This window comes from Tarenaya hassleriana, unplaced genomic scaffold, assembly GCF_000463585.1.
Source record: "Tarenaya hassleriana unplaced genomic scaffold, ASM46358v1 Cleome42, whole genome shotgun sequence".
Classification (NCBI taxonomy): domain Eukaryota; kingdom Viridiplantae; phylum Streptophyta; class Magnoliopsida; order Brassicales; family Cleomaceae; genus Tarenaya; species Tarenaya hassleriana.
Window position 1 is genome coordinate 535,479 of NW_010966986.1, and position 15,066 is coordinate 550,544.

At 39.6% G+C, this 15,066-nt stretch overlaps 3 protein-coding genes and 1 pseudogene across 3 annotated transcripts; 2 read left to right on the forward strand and 2 right to left on the reverse strand.

Annotated features, from left to right (window-relative positions):
* Positions 1–20: 20 nt before the first annotated feature.
* LOC104825069 (hypersensitive-induced response protein 4) lies at positions 21–1,953 on the forward strand. Its single transcript, XM_010557322.1, has 5 exons — positions 21–289; positions 567–687; positions 771–862; positions 1,205–1,301; positions 1,471–1,953. The coding sequence occupies exons 1-5, from the start codon at positions 95–97 to the stop codon at positions 1,836–1,838; spliced, it is 873 nt and encodes a 290-aa protein (XP_010555624.1). The 5' UTR covers positions 21–94; the 3' UTR covers positions 1,839–1,953.
* A 464-nt stretch (positions 1,954–2,417) lies between these two features.
* Positions 2,418–4,298, forward strand: LOC104825070 (annotated as a pseudogene).
* Positions 4,299–5,054: 756 nt separating this feature from the next.
* LOC104825071 (AT-hook motif nuclear-localized protein 4-like) lies at positions 5,055–7,888 on the reverse strand. Its single transcript, XM_010557323.2, has 5 exons — positions 7,075–7,888; positions 6,469–6,560; positions 6,123–6,254; positions 5,859–6,020; positions 5,055–5,700 (listed from the first exon to the last, which is right to left on the reverse strand). The coding sequence occupies exons 1-5, from the start codon at positions 7,505–7,507 to the stop codon at positions 5,317–5,319; spliced, it is 1,203 nt and encodes a 400-aa protein (XP_010555625.1). The 5' UTR covers positions 7,508–7,888; the 3' UTR covers positions 5,055–5,316.
* A 1,062-nt stretch (positions 7,889–8,950) lies between these two features.
* LOC104825073 (65-kDa microtubule-associated protein 3-like) lies at positions 8,951–13,999 on the reverse strand. Its single transcript, XM_010557324.1, has 14 exons — positions 13,761–13,999; positions 13,016–13,103; positions 12,679–12,885; positions 12,349–12,454; positions 11,721–11,887; positions 11,424–11,633; positions 11,189–11,344; positions 10,910–11,069; positions 10,663–10,814; positions 10,499–10,586; positions 10,345–10,418; positions 10,177–10,251; positions 9,843–10,092; positions 8,951–9,667 (listed from the first exon to the last, which is right to left on the reverse strand). Exons 2-14 carry the CDS (start codon positions 13,085–13,087, stop codon positions 9,174–9,176), a joined length of 2,211 nt encoding a protein of 736 aa, XP_010555626.1. The 5' UTR covers positions 13,088–13,103; positions 13,761–13,999; the 3' UTR covers positions 8,951–9,173.
* Positions 14,000–15,066: the final 1,067 nt, after the last annotated feature.

The window sequence follows — 15,066 nt, forward strand, 5'->3', positions numbered from 1 at the left end:
CCCAAGTGGTCCGACACCCTTTTCGGGAGGCTGACTTCCGCCATCTTCCAAACCTTGGCTGTCGCGTAGAATTGTGTGCGCGCGCGAGAGAGAGATGGGGAACACGTTCTGCGTATTTGGAGGGTGCATCGATCAGGCGAGCGTTGGCGTGGTGGAGCGGTGGGGGCGATTCGAGCGGCTCGCCGAACCTGGGTTTCACTTCTTCAACCCTTTCGCCGGTCAGTGGCTCGCCGGAGTTCTCTCCACCAGGATCAACTCTCTCGACGTCAAAATCGAGACCAAAACCAAGGTCGGTGTTCCTTTGAATCCTCCTTAATTTCCGCGTAATCTCCTATAGGGCTTGATTCTTTTCGGTCGATTTCGCCGAGAATTTGAAATTTTGGTTTGATTTTGTCTGAAAATCAATTTGATCGATCAATAGTTTGGTGAGAGTGATTGATCCTGGGCTTCCCTCGAATCCACGATACCTATTTGTGTTTTTTTTTGTCAAGCTTTGAAAATAAAAAATAGGATATGGTTAATCTGATTCTAAACAGAGATTAATCAACATGTCTTGTGGGTTTCAGGATAATGTGTTTGTGCAGTTGGTTTGCTCAATCCAGTTTCGTGTAGTGAAAGCAAATGCTGATGATGCGTTCTACGAGCTGCAAAACCCGAGAGAGCAGATCCAGGCTTATGTCTTTGATGGTAAATCTTGGTTCTTTTTTGGATATTTCATTGAAATTTGTTCCCATTGATCTTATTTATGTTCGTTTTTTTTTCTGTCAAAGTGGTTAGAGCTTTGGTCCCAAGGATGACACTGGATGAGCTGTTCGAGCAGAAGGGTGAAGTCGCCAAGGCTGTTCTTGAGGAACTCGAGAAGGTAACCCGTCACTGTCTTGGATCGTTTCATCCGATGTATCGACGAGATTTTTCTTTTTCCTTTTCAGGACTCTCTTGTTGAGCAGTTGTTCTATAACAGAATTTGGAATCAATCTAGATATTCCTAGTGCAAGAACGTGTTCCTGCATTAGCGCTATGTTATGGATGAATTTGAGCGGTAGAAGTTTTGAGTAACTCAACTAGATCTGTTATTTAGATTGCTTAGGACAATTTTCGGTTTGTTCCTCTACATGATTGATGAATGGCGAGCGTATAAAAACGCTCACCTTATGTACCGGCGACTTTCCAGTGCTCATGATTGAATTTGAAATTGTTTCACCAGGTGATGGGAGCTTACGGGTACAGCATTGAGCACATTCTGATGGTTGACATTATACCCGATCCTTCCGTACGAAGGGCAATGAACGAAATCAATGCAGGTAAACTTAATTTCGGCCTCTCATGGAAGTAAATTGTATTGTTTTCATACGGTAGTGGCCTAGAATGTTCGTCACTTGTAATGGGTTTAGAGACCGATGCTGTAAAATTTCATTGCCATTGGTTTCGCCTTTTTCCGCATTAACCCAAGAATGGATTTGGCAAATGCAGCTCAAAGGCTGCAACTTGCGAGCGTTTACAAAGGAGAGGCAGAGAAGATCCTGCAAGTGAAGAAAGCCGAAGCCGAAGCGGAAGCGAAGTATCTGGGAGGGGTCGGGGTGGCGAGACAGAGGCAGGCAATCACCGACGGGTTGAGGGAGAACATATTGAACTTCTCGCACAAAGTAGAAGGAACCTCGGCAAAGGAAGTGATGGATCTGATAATGATCACTCAGTACTTTGATACAATCCGGGACTTGGGGAACTCTTCGAAGAACACCACTGTGTTTCTGCCGCACGGACCAGGTCACGTGAGGGATATCAGCGACCAGATACGCAACGGCTTGATGGAAGCGACCAGTTCCGGAGTCGGAGTTTAAACGAGTTCCCCTCCTCGCAACACGGAGCTCTAGATCTTGTCCTGGTGTGTATTTTCATTTTTCCCCACCAGTTTTGTGCTGGTTTTTAAGGAAATAAAAAACTTTCCAAAGTTCATGTTTTTTTTTTCGGAAATCGTGTAATATTTTGTATTATAATGTACAAATATTAAATTGATGTTTTGTGTATTTTTTTTATGATACTCCGGACACCGAAATGAAAAGAATCTACTTATGCAATATGAAAAAAGAAGAAAATAATCCAAAAATGTCAGAAAATCTATAAACAGTTATAGTCGTGTCATTTTTATAAATAAAAACTTAATCCGAATCGAACTCTTATAAAAAATAGTTTTTGGAAAAAATGAATTTGACAAAATTGAGTCAAGTATAAAAGAATCAATTACTGGGGCTAGCCGAAACCTTGGATTTGGGCCTAATTGGGCCTAGATCCTAGTGAAAACGTTGATGATGGGCCTAATTGGGCCTGACGGAAACAAAAGAGAGGTGAAACGGTGTCGTCGTCCCGTTTTAAAGCCCTCACAAATCGAGCTAAGAATTCAACTAGGGTTTAAGGGCAGGCATCCATTTTTATCAAGGTTTTGCAGATGGTCTTTTTTTTGGTTTCTGCATGTTTCGTCTCAGCTTGATTTCTCTGCTGTTTGGTTTGAATCTGAGACTTCTGTTTCAGGGTTTAGGCGCCAACTTTGTTCTCCATTTGTATTTCCGTGTAGAGGTTCATCGTTTCTCTCTCTTGAGACTGCATCCATGTGTCTGGTGATATTCGGGTTTCAGGGTTTCTCCTAGACAGAAGCTGTTCTTATCCAATTTAGGGTTTAGGGTCTATCGAAAGCTTGCTTTTTTTATGGTCTTTTAGGAAATACTCTATTTGTTCTCCTCTCTGATCTTAGATAGTAACTGAGTTGCTCTGATAAGACTTTCACAGGAGATAATTGGTCTTGACTTCACTTTCTGCAGAATTTTGGCTTATGTTCCTTTCATCCATAGGATTTCTTATGTAAATATTTGGTGTCTCATGTTTTCATATACTTATGTTTGTTTACATTGCATGTATAAGGACCAACCCAGTTCGTATGCCAAACTGTGACTGATCGTAAACTGCAGGGCATGGATGTGTTCTTATAAATTTTCATTTTATTAGTGCTGAAGTTTTTCCTAGACTGCATCAATACATCTCTGAATACGTCGGATTTTTTCTGATGCCCGTGAATCTGGATCCCTGGAGTGACTTTTATTCGATATTGGTATTGATTTATAGTCTAGACAGGGCAAAGCCATGGATATCACATCCTTAAGTTGGTTTTTGGTTTGGTTTTGCAAGAAATCCTAGTTCTTGTCGTCCTGGTCCTGAATAAGGATTGATTTTGTTTCAAGTTAGAACAGATGGCATTGAATGAGGATATATTGGAAGATGATGAGACGAACGTGTTTGAGGAAGAAGCATCTGACTCTGAAGCAGAGTCACAATCGGATTCAGAGTTAGAAGAAGAAATAATTGTGAAGTTGCCCAAGACTTCGAAGAATGATGTTTACAAGAGAGACAGCCTCCTCGATAAACTTCACGGCATGCTGGCCAGGAAATGTAGATTGGCTCCATAAGTTAATGGTGGAGATCGATCAGGGGCAAGAGATGGAAGTAAACGATGACCTTGCAAGGGAGCTATCCTTCTACACTCAAGCCCTTGAAGGAACGAGGCAGGCTTTCGAGAAATTTCAGGGGATGAGCCTACCTTTCCTCAGACCTTCAGATTATTATGCCGAGATGGCGAATTATGCCCACATGGAGAAAGTGAAGGCAGGCTTCACGGGAAGAAACAGGTCGAGCAAGCAGAAGAGAGGAGTAAGGCTACGGAGAACAAGAAAATGGCTAATGAAATACAAGCGCAGAAAATGAAGGAGCGGGCTAAGCAAAGGAAGATATCGAGGCTGTGAAGAAGTGGAGGAAACAGAGGCAACAGAGCAGGTTTGCTGATAAAGAGGGCGAGGTCGAACTGGATTTTGATAATGGCAAAGGTTTCGAGAGATCGGGGAAGAAAAAACCGAGTGGTGTGTCACCCGGGGATTGATCGGGAGGGAAAGGAAGGCAAGGGAAGAACGGTAAGAAGAGGGAGTTTCGGAATTCCAAGTTTGGATTTGGAGGAAGGAAGGGGATGAAGAAGCAGAATACAGGAGACACCACAAATGACTTCAAGAGTTACAGTGGAGGAAAGGCAAAAGCAGACAAGAAACAGAAGAGATGAATCATATAAATCCATCCTGAACTTCCAAGACTCTGTGAATGTCTTCAGATTTGGTCTCGAAGCATGCGTTTTTTGGTTTCCGTGGTCCTGTTCGTTTGCCGGTTTTGGAAACCCTCTACATGGGTCGAAGGGTTTTTTTTTTGGTATGAAGGTGATTTGTGTCAACTACTAGTTTCATACTAAATAAACATTCGTTTATATACTTTTGTATTTTCATTTTATGATATAGTATAAATCACTGCACCCATCATTAACTTTCAATACCAAAGTTATAACTTGGCTAAAATCGTAATTAACATATATATATATATATATATATATATATATATATATATATATATATATATATATATATATATATATACATCTATATATATATTCATCTAAAAAATCCATTTTCTTGAAAGATTTTTTTTAATGTTTTTGTTCAAGAGCTGTGACGGGGGAAACTTCTTTTTCATGAACAGCAATGTTCATACGGTGTTGGACACGCAAGGAGACACATTGACGAGGCACTGATCTCGTCATTACCACACTTTCTCCGTACGAGATTTTGTCGGACAGCATCTCACGAGAAGTCAGAAGCCCCACCACGTGAAAACTCCATCGGTGGACCAGTTCCAAAGCCAAACCCTTTCTCATCATTTGATTTTTCACCCCAGAGTGAAAAGTTACAAGAACAGGAGAGAAATGAACGCCGAGAGTTAACATAACAAGCTAAGACTTCTCCACAGTTCTAATAAGCGAAAAGATGAAAACGTTTCTAACTTAATAATGTAAAGTGAAATATTACAAACTAAAATGTTAACCTCAAGAATAATTTTTTTTAATATAAACTTTTATTAGATTAGATAATTTGAGTTTTTGGGGTAATTTCAATAATTATGTTAAAACTCGTCGTTTTAAGATATTTCTTAAAATTAAAAATGATATAAATTAGAAACAAAAAGCATGGAAAGAAAGCAATGTAAAAGAGTTGGTCATCTTCATTCACTCACAGGGTCCCTTTTTTCATCGTTACATGGAGTCCTACAGCAGCAGCAAACACGAAAGAACCTAAAGATTACATCCTCTAATACAAATCTTTCATCTTAAAGAGAGAAATCAGATGAATTCTGGAACCGAAACCTAAAAATCTGGCAAAAAAACAACTAAGGATTCAAGATCGGTTCTTTATAACCCATTGGTCTGATCCGAACAACAAAGCAAAGATCAACTCTTCAGCTGGGAACTTCTGTGTCAGATTGGCTATCACCTCCATAGTCGTCTTCTTCTCCAGCTTCTTCTTCCTCTTCTTCTTCTTCTTCTTCTTCTTCTGGGAGAGAATCGAACAAGTCTTTGACGTGGTTAGCTGAGTTCGTGTGGTAGTTATAGACGGGATTCGCGCTTGTTAGGCCGAGGTTTTCGTGTGAGAATGAGACGGGCGGTGCGGGAATAACGGGGTTGAGCCTTTCGAAGTCTGCCCTCGGTTCTTCTGCTGACCCGAATGAGATAGAAGCAGGAGGCGGAATGGCGGGTGGAACCCCGAATTTTTGCTTCCTTTGCTTCTTTTGATGAGGCTGTTGTTCTTGTTCTTGACCAGCTATAAAACTCCCGACCACGACCTGTGGAATACCGATCAATCAGGATGGAGAACGAGAACACGATTAGGACGGAGAATTCACGTGATGAAAGCAAGTTTGGGACAGACAGATAGATGAATGATTTCGAAGCTTGTCTTTCGGATTTTAGTACAGATGGATGGAGAAACTTGATGGGATACCTGAACTGGACCAGCGGCGATAAAGAGACCGGCAAGTCCTCCACCGAATACACGACCATCGGGTCCTGCAAGGGAGACGCTCATCCCACCAGCTCTACTCCGAGTCCCTCCACTCTCGCTTGGCATAAATGAACCCGTCAAAGAGAGAATCTCGAAACGACCCTGATGAAAACAAATGAACAAAGGTGAAAAAAAAACCCTCGAAGATTGCACAATCTGTTTCGTTCAATCGACAAATGTACTATCACATATCAGAAAACAGACCTCGTAAGTTAGAGTGCCACCGGAAGTCATGGGCTGGCGAAGCGTAACATTGGAAATGGGGCCGGTTGCTGAGAGAATGCAGATAGCACGAGAACCTTGCTGCGAGAATGTCATTACCTTCATCGTCACGTCCTGTAAATTCCCGAAGGTTAGAAACCCGAGAATCTAATAAAACCCGAAAGACGAGTCCATTAAAGATATGTCAAGATCAGCTCGCTACGTTCTCATAGCAACCAAACTTCAAAATGATTCTTGAGTACAGTGTTCTAGTATGGAAACCAAGTGGATTTCCGAGAAGAATGCTCCGAAAACTGCAAGAACGTATAAAGAATCTTCAATTTCATACCTCACTGGCATTAACAGTGAGCACATGAGGCGTAAAACTCGCGCCAAGAAAATCTGCACTTCCTACCGACGTAAATTTGGCGTTCGATGAATCTGAAAACGTAAAAGAGGCCAAATTAAAATGAAATCAGAAAAGATCCGACATTAGAAAGCCGTTCTACGTTACACAATCCACATTATGTCATTATCTAACTACAAAAGGTAACAAGAGAGACAAGCAAGACAGGATAATTCGGAAATCTTAATGCTTCTGTTCTGTCCCTCTGATCAAAGAGCCGGAGTTGTATCTTCTTCTGGGAATTTTGTAAAGATTCAAACTTTATGATGGGTTCCCTTTTCCAAGCCAGTGATTTGTTCTTGCAGATGTTTCACTTGCGTATCAGACAAAGTTATGTTCCTACTGTAACATCACACTAGTCAACCAACGGTAAACCGAAACAACAGACAGATCCAATATAGGATAAGATGAATAACAGTTCCAGTTCTAGTTCCAGTTCCAGAACAGAACGAATCTATAAAGCTCCTTACAGATATGTCGTAAAAGTATGTCAACTAAAGAACAGTAGTTGCTCGGAGAAAGACAGTTAACTGCAGCTGAAAACATCACCTGGGTTGTCGAATTCGAACATCTGAGACTTCTCGAGCCATCTAGAGGACCTTCCTCTTCCTCTTCCTCTTCCTCTTCCTCGTCCTCTTCCTTGTTTCCGGGGCGGAAACTCCGCCGTCAACGGTACGGAAGACGAGATGGGCATCGGAGATAGAGTCACAGCGAGTGTGCCATCAGGATTGTACTTTCTCGGTCGTCCTCTCCTCTTCTTCGGGTCGGAGGACAGATTCTCCGCGGGCATTGTTAAGCTGAACGGAGGAGCCGCGTTTTCCGTCGCCGTCACGGCTGCGGCGGAGGAGGAGCTGGTGGGACCCGGGAACAGGCTAGGGTTTTCGGGGCGTGGAGGTGGAGGTGGGTCCATGAGGTAACCATCAGAAGCTCCATGTTGCTTCAGGCCGAAACCGATATTGTTGGTTCCTTCTCTCTCCTCCATTCGGACATAAGGTCAGTGATTCTGCGAGGAGATTCCCACAAATTTGGAAAACCCAGAAAAACCCTAAGACCGCCGAATCTTGGTGATCACGGAAGATTCGAGCTTTTGCGAGATATGGGTATCCACAAGTACCTTAAAGTACAGAACAGAGAAACTGAAAGATCCGGAGCTTGTAAGATTCGAAACAGGGAAGAGAGAGAGATGAAAATTTCTGGGTTTTTTTTTAAAAGAGAGTAGTTATGCAACCAGATCAGGAGCAGAAAGTGAAGGGAAGGAACAGAGCTTCTTCCATGGCGGACGATTTAGTTTGAGAAAATTCTCCTAAAAAACATCCATAATTACCAGAAAAGAAAATGAAAAGTGTTTTTTCTACGGGTGGTTAAGTTTAAGGGAAGGAATTTCTCTACAGGTGAGTCAAAATTAGGGTTTTGCAAGATTAGAAAGAGAAAATAAATAAAATAAAATTAGCTATAAAACAAACAAAAAACGATATTGTATTTCTTTTCTATTTAAACAAAAAAGAAAGAGAGAGAAACTTGAAGAGGTAAATCCGATTATATATATGTATATATATATATATATTAATCTTTGCTAATTTCGAAATTCAAAAATTATAAATCTTGGCGACCATCTTGGAATTTGGGAATTTAATAAAAGATAAGTTATTTAATTTAATACAAAATTGTTATGAGACGAAAGAAAAATAATAAAGTTTTGTATAAGAAAATATACGCGAGGGAAAAAAGCTGTAATAGCTAACGTAACGTTTGAGCCAAATGGCAAATTGTCCAATTTCCTACAACATAAGAAGACAGTAGACATACCTTTCTGTGTCCTTTTCCGGTCTAACTCTTCATCAGACAGTTGACCAAACCAGCACTTTGACTAATTTACCCTCCCCCCATATATGATAAATATATTTCAACTGAACCTAATATAAATAGATTAAATCAGATATTTTAAAATAAATTTAGAAATATGATATTAATAAAAACGAATATTTCAAATATAAATATTTTTTTAAAAAAATTATATAAACTGAATCTAAACAAAATAAAACAAATTGAAATACAGAACGCAGTAGAAAAAATTGAAATGATATATTTTTAAATTTAAATTCAAATAAAAATAAAGTGAATTTCTAAAATGTCTATCATAGGAGAACTTAAAAAACATGAAAATTTTGTGGAAGATTTTAATCAAGCATTTTAGATAGAGAACTCTATGGCCCCAAGCTTATAGATAGAGCTCAAACGAATTTTAATTTTAAGATTCATCCAAACTAGACGTGCAGAAAAGAGTATGAGATATGTAATAAAAGGTAGAATAGTTTTCTGTTTGTGTTTCTAATTTTATTATACAAATAAAATAAATTAGAAAATAATTAGGGGTATTATTTTTTAAATAGTTTAATAATTTACAGCTTTTTTATTTCAACGTGTGTTTCAGACCGTTAAATTTGCAGTATCATTCTGAGAAAAAAGGATTCAACAGTCATTGTCACAGTCCCTAAGACCCGTAGATGAATGGAATTATACACACTGAAGCTTAGGAAAAGCCAATCATGTAATTGACCTATCCCAAACTTGAAGAAACCAAAGCCAATCCACACTCAATATGAGTTCCTTTTTCTGCACTCATCACCTCAAAAGATTGATGCAAAAGCTCAAACTTGGATCATAGGGTTAGCCCTCGTGCTTTGAACCACAAACCCGAGCCTTCTTTCCTCGAACGAGTACTCCACTTCCTCTGTCTCTTCTGCCAATCTCGCTGACAATGGTGCAGCCGAGGCGAGGGATGGAACTGGAGCAGGAGTTATAGCGGTTTGCATCGAGACAGAGACAGAGACACTTGCAGGTGTACATGGAAGAGGGATGATGGGTATGTTCTTTGGTGTTTGTTTCTCTTCTTCCAAGACTGTATTGCTGTTCTTGAGAGGAGTTGTGAATGGTGTGTTCTCGTTCATGGTTGGGATCAGAGTTTTCTGTAACGGGTCGCTGCTGTTTTTCGGGTTTGGAGGTGCTGTTATGTTGGCTTTGGATGCCACCGCAGAAGAGATGGATGAGAAAGGCTTTCGCACGAGCGGGGATTGAAGCTGTTCATAGGAGTTTATGGACTGTTTTCTCGTGGAAACTCCCGCTATGTCCAGGCATCTCTTTCCTGCAAGGTGATCAATGCATTTGAGTAATCACAGCTGCACAAAATTCTCATGCTGAGTGTAACCAGAAATGATTTTTACACTTCGCCGAATGATCATTGTTCTTACCCTTGAATCTTTTCAGGCAATGGTTTGAATCTTAAACTGCATACAAACTTTCAAATGAAGAAAGCTTACCGGTTGATAAAGCTGAAGCGCCATCACTCTGGTGATAGTTAACATGGTTTCTGTCAAGGGACTGGTCAGCTTTCTTGTTAGGTTTAGGTGTCTGAATCATTCCTCCTCCAACAGAGAGTCTCCGGTTGGCGGTTGCTCCACCAGTTGACATTCTAGGAGCCTTTTTGCCGAGGGGTTTCGAAGGGCTGGGCTTTGACCCGTAAAGCGCCTCTTGCTCTGCTATGAGCTGCCCTTGGAGCTTCTTCTGATCCTTTTAACATGTAAAAAAACAGTGCATAAAATCGAGTACATTAGGACTAATGATCGTGTTCTGACTGGAAAACCATAGTTATACCCGCTGCCTACGACGTTCTTCTTCTTTCTCCTGTCGCAGTATGGTATACTCCTCAAGCATGGAAAGTAGGCGAATCTATAACAAAAGAGGATAAAATTATTTAGATAGAATATACAGAAGTAAACTCAAAGACCAGAATCACAACGCCGTTTCATATAAGGCACTTACACCATCATACAAAAACTCGATTCCCATCTCTTGTTCCCAGGTTATAGTCTTTGAGGCCAATGCCTCGACCATTCCTGAAAGAACAAAAGACAGACTAAGTCATAATCACTTGAGAGTTGTATGCATGTGTTTGTCATATGGGTGCCAAACTTGCCTGGAAGTTTATTAACCAGGTTGCGAGCTTTCTCAGCACGCTTGAGAGTGAGATGAGCTCCTCTTCCAGCATTGTATCGGTTATCATCCTATTAAAAGAAAAGGAGTTAGTAAATGTAACACAGTTAATGATCTTAGGAAGAATACTGAGATTCTGAATCTAACCCTATTGTACTCTTCAAGCCAGCTTTCCTCATCACATGCTACTAGCCATTTCTCGACTTTTTCAAGTATATCTTTTCGACTCAATGCTTCCTCTTTGATCTTAGAAATCTGTTGCTCAAGTTGCTCCAAAATCATTGTGGCATCGAGAACTCCTACACAAGGGAAAGTGAAGAAAGAAATTCTTGAGTCAATACAAAACTCTTGTATTTGAAGGGATTCTGTGATGTGACGGGAGAAAAACAAATACCCGATTCCATCGCCTCAATGGTATGATCGATTGCATTATCTGACACCAGCACCAGGTGAATTTTCCTACATATTTCCTCGAGCTCTGACTTCTTCTTCAGGACAAGTTCTTTCATTTTGCTGGACTTCACCTCATCCAATCGGGCAACTTCTGCCTCAACCTACACATGGCATAAACGTAATGTTTTGAGTCACTGCATAAGCTCGGAGCTTGCGTAAGTTATATAAAACAGGCGATAATACTACAGAAATCTTGCACAAAAATTTTTCAGCAACTTACATATTTTAGGAAGTCTTCAGATAAACTGTTGGGTTCAGTTATCTCATGTTCTGAAGCAGCTACATTACAGGTAACATGTTGAAACTCTTGTTGCTCCTCTATAGGTGTGTCCATCAAGTTCCAGAGCTCCAACATGGCTGTTGCAAGGTCTTGAAGCTGCAAAATAAAATAGGCGAATATGCTCATTGACAGTTAAATACGTTTATATTGTTCACCAAAAAAGTTTAGTAGGTACCCTCTGCATTCTCTGTATCTTAACCTCCCACAGTTTTTGGACTGCGGTGGCCAATTGCTCGATAGTATGATTACTTATGTTTCTTGGTCCTTCTGGATCAGCTAATGTTGGATTAACTTGGCCAACGACATCTTTGAAATCCATTCCAAGCACTGAACAAAGGGAGTACAAAGTACCCAGATGCTCCTGAATCTTCTCCAAGCGATCAATCTGAGGAAAAATAACACCTTTATGAATAAATAAAAGGAAATTCAAAACAAACCGATGAGATAACTATATAAAAGGCGCAGACATAACCTTCTCCTTCTGAAGGGTACGTAGTTGGACATGTAACTCGTCAAGCTTTCTCAGAGACAAATCAGTCTCATCGATAAGTGCCGTAGAAGAACGATGTTCCTGCGCAGGTGTACATGGAAGAGGGATGATGGGTATGTTCTTTGGTGTTTGTTTCTCTTCTTCCAAGACTGTATTGCTGTTCTTGAGAGGAGTTGTGAATGGTGTGTTCTCGTTCATGGTTGGGATCAGAGTTTTCTGTAACGGGTCGCTGCTGTTTTTCGGGTTTGGAGGTGCTGTTATGTTGGCTTTGGATGCCACCGCAGAAGAGATGGATGAGAAAGGCTTTCGCACGAGCGGGGATTGAAGCTGTTCATAGGAGTTTATGGACTGTTTTCTCGTGGAAACTCCCGCTATGTCCAGGCATCTCTTTCCTGCAAGGTGATCAATGCATTTGAGTAATCACAGCTGCACAAAATTCTCATGCTGAGTGTAACCAGAAATGATTTTTACACTTCGCCGAATGATCATTGTTCTTACCCTTGAATCTTTTCAGGCAATGGTTTGAATCTTAAACTGCATACAAACTTTCAAATGAAGAAAGCTTACCGGTTGATAAAGCTGAAGCGCCATCACTCTGGTGATAGTTAACATGGTTTCTGTCGATTTCTTCTTTCTGATTTCCTCTTTTGCATCTCTTCCAGCTGAGGTAAAATCAACTCAAGCTCTTCTTTCAAGCTTCCAGCATTTTGATCAGACTGAATCAGGGAACCAAGAGGTGAATTCAGCATGTACAGAGGCATAAATGCTTGAAAAGGTTAAGAACAATTAATATAAGCAATGGAATTCTGTTATGAAAAAAACACATTAGTTACTTCCTTCAAAAGAAAAAGGACCAACATGTCTGGTCATTGTTAGCCAGATTTGGCAATTCCTATTTAAACAAGTCTTTCTTTTCCAAGTAACACTAACAATAACTAACCTGTCTAATATGCACAGGGCGCTCCCCCATGGCAGAACAGATAGCTGCTAGCTGTGCTTCGGAGTCAGCGATTGCTTGCCTTAACTGAGCTCTACAGCGATTTGCATGGTCAACCTTTCTTCTGTACACTTCCAGGCATTCGCGTTCAAGCTCAAGCAACATCTTATCCCTTTCAGCTTCTGTTTCTCCGACTTCATCCCAAATGATCTGATTCATAAACAAAGAAACAAGCATGGCAATCATACCCCCTCTATGATGGAACATGACAAGAGCAAACAAATCCCAGATATAGAACTCATGAAAGATGAAATCTTTTCTAAAACGTGCAGCGACTAACCTGGAGCTCATATAGTAGTGATCCGCATGTGGTTTCCAATTGAAGAAGCGGGCTGCTTTGAACAATCGACATGCTGAAGTGGTTCTGCCTATCAACGGAAAGGAACCGCAACATGTCATTCTCCTAACAAAGACCCCAAGAGAAGCAGAAAAACTGGGAAATTTCCATATGCTGCTGCTTGTACAATCGCTTTTATGGAGTTTTGAGAAAACCGTGACTAAAAACAGTCGAATGCATGGATGGAGAAACATGACACACATTCATATCCGAAAAAGTTTATAAGTCCAAAGTTGAGTTTCTGAGTGCAGATTTCTTGAAAATGACCTCTATAAGTAAATTGAGAAACTAAAGATTACACAAACAAACACCGCAATAAGATCATTCATTACCTAATTGCGTCAATTGGTTATAACCTCTAATATTCAACCAGACCAGAGACCGCAATGTGAATTAAGTTTTATCCGGAAATTTTCTGAAACAAAAACCCCTGACCCAATTTGCCCACTTACAATCTAGGGCAGAAACTAAACCGTAGGTGCCACTAAACTGGAACAAAACTGTTCGAAAGCAGTGGATGGTTAACGATTAAGATTTACCAGCTTCGGAAGCAGCAATTTTCAAAATTTTCAAGTGATTGAAGAGAAACCTTCATGAAAAACTTGTTAGCAGGACATACGAAGCTCTCATACACAGATGACGAACGTATAAAAAAACCGAAGACCCGAACACACACGCACACACTTGCCTGAAACGGGAGATTTCTCGGAGACTTTCCAGAATTGAAGCTTTGATCTGACACTGAAACTATCCGAGGAAGAAGAAGATCAGAGAAATTCGTCGATTATGCTTGAAAGTTTCTGAAATTGAAACAGCGATTCAGAGACACAGATCGAGAATTTTGGAGAGAGAGAGAGAGGAGGAAAGTAGCCGTTATAGTCTTAAAGTGCGCTCGTTGATGATAAAACGGAAGGATTTTTTTTTCAATTCACATGAACGGACCCTGAATTGATTTTTTTTTTTTAACAACGGGTTTGAAATTCAAATCGGAGTTTTAGGGGCCACAATCCAGTGTATCGCGCGTTCAGATAAGAATTGATCTGGACCGTTAATAGTTCCGATGAACGGTTGAGATGCTTTATGAGGTTGGAACGTTTAGGGCCCAACAATTGTATGGGCTTCGCCAAGTCCATATCTGTTTCTATCTCCACCTTGACCAAACCAATTAGGTTAGGACACGAAGTTTTAACCAATAAAGAATGATATATTTTTAAAAACATCTCAAAATTATTTTGATTTTTTAGAAGACAAATTATCACATTTAAATTATGTGTATTGAATATTTCATGGAAATTGGTTTGGATATTTTTGAATTTGATTTTTTTTGGTTTTGTAAAATTTCTATTCATTTGATTGTTTTGGTTCGATTTGATTTATATGGACCAAATTTGGATTTAGTTTTAATTAAAAAATATTAACTTTTTTTTGAAGAATTTTTGTTGTTTTCATAAGATTTTCTTAAACTGTTTTTATCTTCACTTTCAATGTGATAATTTTAATTTTTTTTTTTAAATATTACGATATAAATGACATTTCCGTTTTGGTTCACCTTGGATTATGTTGTACTTGGATTTGATTTTTGAGATTTTATAATAAAAAACATATATATTAGCCTTTAGTATTAGATCTAGTTCGGTTTAATTTTGATACGAATTCGTTTTTATCGACGAAGATACGATCAATTGGCGTTTAGTTAATAATTAGTTTTTATTTATTTAGAAAAATCATATATATTCAGATTTTATATTTATGTTAAATCCGATTTTAATACCGTTAAATATTATTCAACTCGATTTTATATGATCGAATCGAATCGATAGCCAGAAGAACCATCAAGAACAGATTGTGGGAAAGTACCAATCCAAGCAAAATCTAAACCTCTGCTCCGAATTTTTAAATTCAGGACCCAACCACAAAAATCTATACAATTTCGTAAGAACAACTAATAACATTTTCTAAAAAAACTGCACTATCAGAAATCCACAACTTCTTTT